General features: G+C 37.0%; 1 protein-coding gene across 1 annotated transcript; it reads right to left on the reverse strand.

Annotated features, from left to right (window-relative positions):
• Nucleotides 1-5,445: 5,445 nt before the first annotated feature.
• LOC107841354 (heavy metal-associated isoprenylated plant protein 33) lies at nt 5,446-8,414 on the reverse strand. Its single transcript, XM_016685306.2, has 3 exons — nt 7,922-8,414; nt 7,514-7,589; nt 5,446-7,410 (listed from the first exon to the last, which is right to left on the reverse strand). The coding sequence occupies exons 1-3, from the start codon at nt 7,949-7,951 to the stop codon at nt 5,831-5,833; spliced, it is 1,686 nt and encodes a 561-aa protein (XP_016540792.1). The 5' UTR covers nt 7,952-8,414; the 3' UTR covers nt 5,446-5,830.
• Nucleotides 8,415-8,926: the final 512 nt, after the last annotated feature.

Here is an 8,926-nt window from a genome sequence, read left to right on the forward strand (position 1 = left end):
ATTATCCACGTAGGAATATTGTTATATATCAAAAATGAATATATTTTTTAAAAAGAGAAGAAAAGAGATTGTGGTAGGAGGTGGCTTCTTAGAGTTTTCTTTTTTTGAGAAAAAAAAGAAAAGACCATGAAACAATAAAGGATTAAATATGAATAAATAGTGCAATAAGAATATTATGTCACTTGGAATACTTGTTACGTATTTAATTCTTTTACAAACGATTTTATCTGTCACTTAATGAAATCGAACTTCAAGGTGGTCTCCACGGCAAAAGACTCAGTCGTTCCCTTGAGGGCCATAGGCTTCTCGGCAAAAACTTATATGCAGTCGATATATATATCAAATTAATATTTTTTTATTATAAATAAATAATTATTAAATAAAGTATATACTATTTAATTATAACTACGTAACATAAATTCTAAATTCAAACATATGACATGCATATAAGTCGAATCCACCCCAAGCTATACAAGAAAAGTTGAATCCACACTTAAACTATATAAGTGATCTATTACACATGCACCTAAACTATAAAAAAGTAAAATTTTTTACACCCTATAAAGCATTATACCACTTACATGTGGTGAGGTGTTTGCACACGTGTCTGCCACGTCAACGCCACGTCAGCATAATATGAAAAAATAATAAATTTATTATTTACATAAATTTTTCTTTTTTCTTTTTAATTTAAATTTTTTTTCTTTCTTCTTCAATATCCAAAACCTCCATTGTTGTCCAAAACCTCCATTATTATGAGCTCAATTTTTTTTCTTTTTCTTTAATATCCAAAACCTCCATTGTTATGAGCTCAACTTTTTTTTTCTTTTTCTTCAATGTCCAATTATAGATACACTTTCTGCACAGTGAAATCTAATTATATGTGCAGAAAAGTTTTATTCTTTTTTTTTCTAACTTGATATTTACCTTGTTTAGCAGACAAGGTGCGGCATTGAAATTGCGTCAATTTCATCGCCGGCGATGCAGCTCCAGTGACGATTGCTTGATACATCACCGCTCACACCTAAACTCTACACACTACCCACATAATACAAAATCTCACTACCTCAGTAGTACTATAATTTCCCCCAAAACTAAAACCGTCAAAACATCAACAATAACCTCAATCCTCAAACAACAACAACAATGGACAGTGTCTCTTACCAACGTTTCCCCCGTATCAAAATCCGCGAAGTTAAACCCGGCTTCATGAAATTCGAGCTCCGAGACACAGATTCCAGCATAGCTAACGCACTTCGTTGTATAATGATAGCCAAAGTCCCAACCATAGCAATCGACCTCGTAGAAATCGAAGTGAATTCTTCTATTTTAAATGGTGAGTTTATTTCACATCGTTTAGGTTTAATACCATTAACGAGTGAATGTTCTATGAGTATGACATTTTCGCGTGATTGTGATACTTGTGATGGTGATGGACAATGTAAGTATTGTTCAGTTGAGGTTTATTTGAGGGTTAAGTGTTTGAGTGATCAGACACTAAGATTTGAGGTCGATAATTAGATTCGATGGTTGAATTGAATTGGGGAAGAAGAAGGAGAAGAAATTTCAGTCATTGTTAATCGTTCGAAACTCATTAGCAACTTGGAATTGGAATTGGAATTTTCAGTTTGGGGATTTTTTAATTTGGAGAAGAAGAAGAAGAAGAAAAAGAAGAAGATGGATGATGGATGCTGAGGCTGGGTGGGGAATATTATTTTTTTTTGTTATTTTTTGACTTAGACGCGCTATTTTTTATTTAAATAATTATGTTTATTGCACGTCAGATTTAGGGTGTAAAAAGTTTCACTTTTTTATAATTTAGGTGTGTAATAGGTCACTTATATAGTTTAGGTGTGGATTCGACTTTTCTTGTATAGTTTGGGGTGGAAACGATGTCTTTTCCCTTCCCTTGATGGCCATAGGCTTCTAGGCAAAAACTTATATGCAATCGATGTATATATCAAATTAATATTTTTTTATCATGAATAAGTAATTAAATTAAATTAAATATATATTATTTAATTATAATTAAGTAACATAAATTCTAAATTCAAACACATGACATGCATATATTGACTTATAAATTTTTACCTAGGCGCCTCCACGGGCTGACAGACGTACTCGAATTAACTGAATTTGAGGCATTAAATTTTTTTTTTGGGGTTTCTCAAGGTATTCCCACTGCCGGCAGTCGTGAGACTAATCCTCCGCTCCTACTATCAGCGCACTAATCGGTAGGGAACTGGCCACAGAGTTTTTTTCATTTACCAGAGGTGGGGATCAAACCCCCAACCTCTTGCTTAAGGAGTGAGGTGCTGAACCACCACACCAACCCTTGTAGTTGAGGTGTTAAATTATTAATTAGTGGATGGGAATGAACCAAGCATGATAATCATTATGTGCATAAATGCTTCTTCCTATACAAGTTGAATTGTTGTTGCTATATTTTTTCAATAGAATAAAACTAACATGTCTCATGACAATCTAACCTCTACGTACAGACAACTCTATTTTTTAAAAAAATTACTAATATAATTAGGTTACTTAAAAAAGAATTTAAGTTATATTTATCGTCAATATACACAATTAAATATTTACATTTTGAGGTCACTACAAACAAAGCTTTCTTAAAATATAAAATTTGAAATATTAAAAATAAAATATCTGTTTAACGACATTTTCAAGATAGAGAGAATGCCTGAGGCGTGGAGGTGGAGTACGATGATTCTGTTATATAAAAACAAGGATGACATTCAGAATTGCACCAATTATAGGGGTATCAAGCTGTTGAGTCATACTATGAAGATTTGGGAGAAGGTGGTCGAGCGGAGATTGAGGAGGGTCGTGTCCATTTTGGAGAATCAGTTTGTTTTATGTCTGATCACTCGACGACAGAGGCAATCCTCCTGGTAAGGAGATTGGTGGAGCAGTATAGGGAAAGAAAGAGGGATTTGCACATGATGTTCATCTACTTGGAGAAGGCATATGACAAAGTTCCTAGGGAGGCTCTTTAGAGATGCTTAGAGGTGAGAGGGTCCCGGTGGCGTATATCAGAGCTATTAAGGACATGTACGACGGAGGAAAGACTTGGGTGAGAGCGGCGAGAAGGGACTCGGAACATGTTTCGATCGAGATAGGGTTGCATCAGGGTTCGACTCTTAGTCCGTTCCTATTTGCGTTGGTGATAGACGTGTTGATGCGGAGTATTCATGGGGAGGTGTGTTGGTGTATGTTGTTTACGGATGATGTAGTACTGATCGATGATACGCGGGGACTGTGACTGAAAAAGTGGATGTTTGGAGGCAAATCCTTGAATCTAAGGGGTTCAGGTTGAGTAGGTCCAACACAGAGTATATGGAATGCAAGTTTAGTGACTTGAGACAGAAGGACGATGTGGTGGTGAGGTTGGATTTTCAGGATATTTGTAAGAGGGATAATTTTAAGTATCTTGGGGCTATGATCTAGGGGAATAGCGAGATTGATGAGGATGTCTCTAACCGTATTGAAGCAGGTTGGCTGAAGTGGAGGCTCGCCTCGGGAGTGTTGTGTGATAAGAAAGTGTCCCTTAAGTTTAAAGGAAAATTCTACGGAGTTGCAGTCCGTCCAGCCATGCTTTATGGAGCAAAGTGTTGGCAAGTCAAGAACTCCCACATTCAAAAAGTGAAGGTGATAGAAATGAGAATGTTGTGTTGGATGTGTGGGCTTACTAGAGGGGATAAAGTTAGGAATAAGATTATCCGGAAGGAGGTGGGAGTGGCTTCGGTAGAGGACAAAATGCGGAAGGGTAGGCTGAGATGGTTTAGGCATGTGATGAGGAGGGGCACAGATATCCCAGTTCTTAGGTGTGAGAGGCTAGCGTTGGATGACTTTAGGAGGAGAAGAGGTAGGCCGAAGAAATACTGGAGGGAAGTGATTAGACCTGACATGGAGGAGCTTCAGCTTACTGAGGACATGACCCTAGATAAGAAGCTGTGGAGGTCGCGGATCAGGGTAGAAGGCTAGGATGAGTGCATGGGTTGTAGCAAGTAGTTAGAAGAGCTCATGTATAGCCGGGTTAGTAATCCTAGGACTGTGTCCATAGGTAGGAGCCCCTAGTCAGGAGGGTTTGGGTGCCGTGGGTGTCTTTGGTCTATGAGTGTATGTTGTTACTAAGTGGGTGTCCTATTTCAGATGTCCTATTTCTTATCTCTTATTCCATATTGCGCTTATTTATCTTATTTTGTATTGCTCTGATTTTTATTTTATTATATCTTATTCCTTATTTATGTTATGTCGTCCATCCTGTTTCATGTTTCATTACGCTCTTGTTTACTATTCTTTATCTTGAGCCAGGGGTTTATCAGAAACAGTCTCTCTATTTCTTCGAAGATAGCGGTATGAACTGCGTACATTTTAACCTCCCCAGATCCCACTTTGTGAGAATACATTGGATTTATTGTTGTTGTAAAAATAAAATATGTTATTTGCTATAACATGTAAATGTGATCTTATAATACCAATGTCATCTATCTTAAAACTTCCTAAAAGCAATCACAAGTAACCACATATTAAGTGAGAATAATGATCTAAAAAATATGATAAAGAACTTATTATAACACTTCAAAATATAAAATAGTATAAAACCTATTACTCTTTCTAACTATGAAGGGAAACACTAGAGGTGTTTTACACAGAAATTCCTGTCAAAGTGTCAACGCCGTTAGATTTTTTGGATATTAAAAAAGTGGTTAGCTTGTCTCCATCACTCATCACATGCTCTCTCTCACTATAGTATTTAGCTACTGTATGCCACATTTACATTCATGGATCTGCCTTCCCCCACTATACCCAATTATGCTACTCCTACACTCCCTACCCCACTACGCTCTTCTTTTTTAATTCCTTATTCATAAAATTTAAAGCAATATCATACCTAGATATTTTTAAATATATTCTATATGACAAACAGGCAAGTCTAAATTCCATCCAAAATTCCTACTTACAGAAATTCTAATAGTCTGTCTTAACTAGTATAAAAATGGAGGAGGAATTGCTCTGATTTCTATTATACATATATATCTTTTATCTGGAATTTGCAAATGTCACTTCATATAGAATTAACTCACATTTCCTAACAAGAATTTTCCACGATTTAAAAAGTTTTTCATTTAGGAGAGATAATAGAGTGGGTCCAACTAAGTTTCATCCATATTCCATAATAATGAATAAGCATGTAGGGCAATGTACCCCACCATAATAGGCTCCCTCCATTATTTCACTAACAAAATGGAGGACACTATAATAACTGAAAAGAGAAGCAGCAGAGATGACCAATTGTTTTAAACTATCACACAGTAGTGAAAAAGAGTGAAGCTCCATCATTGGGATATGGCCTTACATCTTAATTGATAGTAGTAATATACACTCCTCCTATTATTATTATTTGATTTTTAGAGATAAAGAATGTTAAAAAAGATAAGATTTTCTTCCAATTTTATTTCCTTTGCTCTTCAAAGATATATAAAACATATACAAACATCATCTTCCTTAAGAGACCAAGACTAACGATAAGCCTTAACTTACAACATTCATGTCCCTCCTCCCTCTTTCCTAATTAAAGACTTCATATACCATTAAAACCTATCATGGAACCCCTAATCTAATCTTAGGATTAACAAAGGAACTTAGGAAAATAAAAAGTAAAGCAAAGCTAAGGTAAGGTTCAAAAGGAAAATTCATCTCCTTTGTATACTATGGCATTAAAGACTAAGAAAGTCATTAGTAGACTATGTTGAATGCAGCCAGCCACCATCCATTCTCCTCTTTGTTTTAGCAAAATCTCAAGAGCCTCTCACATGACCCTGCAGCTGTTGGTGTTTTCATCACTGAAGAAGGTGCTGTAGTTATCACTTGGCGGTGGTGGAGGACCGTAGTAATACGGGTTGTAAGGCGGTGGCATGTAATTCACAGCTGGTGGTGGCCGAGCGTACATCATTGGTTGAAACCTTTCGTTCCCATTGGCACGCTGCTGCTGCATCATCATAGCTGCCATTTGTTGCTGCTGCTGGTGGTAGTAAGGATTGCCAGCCATAACCTCAGGACCAGCTCCTTGGAGGTAGCCACCACCATTACCACCACCACCACCCATTGCCGCCCCTGCCGGTAGGCCTTGGACTGCCGGAACACTGCTCATCTGGCCCATAGGGTTGCCCATCGGATTGCCCATTTGGCCCATCGGATTACCCATTTGCCCTGCTGGAGGACCACCCATTTGGCCCATCTGGCCCATTGGATTAGTCATGTTCCCCAACTGGCCCATGTTTCCACCTGCACTCATAGCCATCATCCTGTTTGGCATGCCTTGCATCCCATCATTTCCTCCACCTCCTTTCTTGGCCCCATTACCATTCATGTTAGGATGGCCACCACCATTCTTGTTCTGGCCACCGCCACCGGCATTTGGCTGCCCTCCACCATTCTTGCCACCCTTTTGAGCGGATCCTCCGCCTTGATTTTGATTTCCCCCATTTCCATTACCGCCACCTTTCTTACCACCATTATTTCCACCCATGTTAATCTGTACAGGGATGTTTCCACCACCATTACCACCACCTTTTTTCCCATTACCACCGGCATTGCCACCATTGTTACCTCCGTTTCCACCCTTCATAAGCTGAGGGTGCTGCCCATTCATAAGACCATTCATCATCATATTAGGCATCTGACCTCCTCCTCCATTACCACCCATCATTGGCTTCATCTGAGCTCCAGGATTACAACCCATCATCGGCTTCATTTGAGCTCCTCCTCCATTACCACCCATCATAGGCAGCTTCATCTGAGCACCGCCAGGATTAGCGCCCATCATAGCCTTCATCTTATTCATAGGGATATCATCCATTTCATCGTCAAACTCATCCTCATCAAATTCATCATCATCATCATCCTCATCAAAATCATCTTCATCATCCTCATCGTCGGTCACATAGTCATCCGCAGGCAAAGCAGCAAACTTGACAGCCTTTTGGTTCTGATCTTTGCCCATAGGGGGAAGTTTCAGGTCCTTGAATTGTGGGGGCAGCTTCAGATCTTGTAACCCCTGAAACTGCTGCATTTGCTGCTGGTTTGGCATTTGAGCTCCTCCTCCACCGCCACCTCCACCTTTTGACTGATTGTTCCCACCTTTCTGAACTAGACCTTGGCCTGGTCCCTTGTTATTGCCACCTCCTTTACCGCCACCATCAAGTTGCATGTTCTTGAACTGATTATTAAGCTGATTTTGTTGGTTGTTGTTAGAGGCCGCCTTGGGGGCACCCCAAACCTGTGCATGTTTCCCACTCTTGGCTAGTTTCTTGATCAATGTAGCAGGGTCTACATTTCCAGAAACGGTCACTTTTCCTTGTTCTGAATCTATGCTTGTCTTATAAACCCCTGGATATTAAACCAAACATCAGAAAAAGGAGAAGTAAAAAACAAGCCATATATTTAGGAAGTAATAAAAATTGAGTCTTGGAATGGGAAGTGGGAAAAATACCTTCAATCTTTTGCAAGATTTTCTTGACTTTCTGCTTACACCCATCACAGTGTATATTGACTTTAAGGACACAAGTCTGCATGCACAAGCAAAGCCAGCCCAACACAGAACAGAGTAAAGTAATTAACTTTCTCAGAAACATCCAACGTTCAAACAAACATAAAACAAAGAACACATACAAAAGTAAAACAAGTTTTGATCTTTCAGTCAAAACAGACACTAATTAAATCACCAATGACAAAAAAAATGAAAATGGGAACAGAGGATCTTGAGTCCTCTTGATTTAGAAACTCAACTAAATCCCCTGTAGTACCATTCAGAAAAACACAACAACAACACACACACACTCTTATACACGCACATTAATAGATACACATTCAAATGAGCCAACTGAGAAAAAAAAAGTACCTGGATCTTCAAGAACTCTTCTTTACTCATATCTCCAAGCTAATGGAATAAAAAGGGGTAATCTTGAAAATGAGGAGAAGAGTATTTTCTTGTCTAATAGATCTAGCAAAAAAGCAAAAACAGCTAAAAATCAACACAGAAATGGTGAATTAACACACACACACACTAGAACTCAAACACCCTCTTTCTCCATTCTTTCTTTCCTCAAATGGGGTTCTTCCAAACAGACACAAAGAGCAAAATGTAAAGAGAAAAACAAAAATAGGCTTGGGCAAAACGAAAGAAGGAAAAGAAAAAAGAGAAGGTGTTTCAGGGGTGGTGGGTAGAAGACATTATAACTTCTCTGCTTTCCTCTATTTCAGAGTTAAAAGAGAGAAAGAGAAAGAGAGCTAACACTCAATGAAGAGCAGAACTTGCACAAAGAGTGAGAGAGAAAAGAGGAGGGGTGGCCTATAAATGTTTTCACTTACACTACTTTACTTAATGCTTATTACTCCCTCCATTAGAATTTACTTATTACATTTTAAATTATGAATTTATTAAAAAAATAATAAATAATATAATAATTTTATCATAATATTCTTATTAATTAATATTAATTACTCTCTTCATTTCATTTTATATATCATAGTTTAATCAAACATAAAATTTAAAAAATAAAAAATACTTAATAATTTTTATCAAATTATTCTTTATTAAAAAATATATTACTAGTATCTCTAATTAAGTAGGATCAATAAGAATAAAAACAAAATTATATCTTTAAATAGTTGCTAAATAAGAAAAAATGTCATTCTCCTTAGAATGAATAAAAAAGAAATATGACGACACATAAAATGCGATAAATAGAGTTAAAATTTTGAAAAGTGATTGGGAGAATATGTAACTATGTTAAAAATAAAATATGAAAAAATATTATCTTTTATGATTTATTAAAATTAATAAATAAAAATAAAAATTAAATTAAAAAAATCGTGACAAGTAAATCTAAACGAAAAAGTATTT

The sequence above is a fragment of the Capsicum annuum genome, chromosome 1 (genome assembly GCF_002878395.1).
Source record: "Capsicum annuum cultivar UCD-10X-F1 chromosome 1, UCD10Xv1.1, whole genome shotgun sequence".
NCBI lineage: Eukaryota > Viridiplantae > Streptophyta > Magnoliopsida > Solanales > Solanaceae > Capsicum > Capsicum annuum.

What these genes read in the sequence shown, in the direction of transcription:
- LOC107841354 (XM_016685306.2), bottom strand. Translation starts at nt 7,951, where the DNA reads ATGAGTAAAGAAGAGTTCTTGAAGATCCAG. An exon ending in AAGAGTTCTTGAAGATCCAG is followed by an intron (nt 7,590 to 7,921) that starts GTACTTTTTTTT and finishes TTGTGCATGCAG; the next exon opens with ACTTGTGTCCTTAAAGTCAA. An exon ending in AATCTTGCAAAAGATTGAAG is followed by an intron (nt 7,411 to 7,513) that starts GTATTTTTCCCA and finishes TTTAATATCCAG; the next exon opens with GGGTTTATAAGACAAGCATA.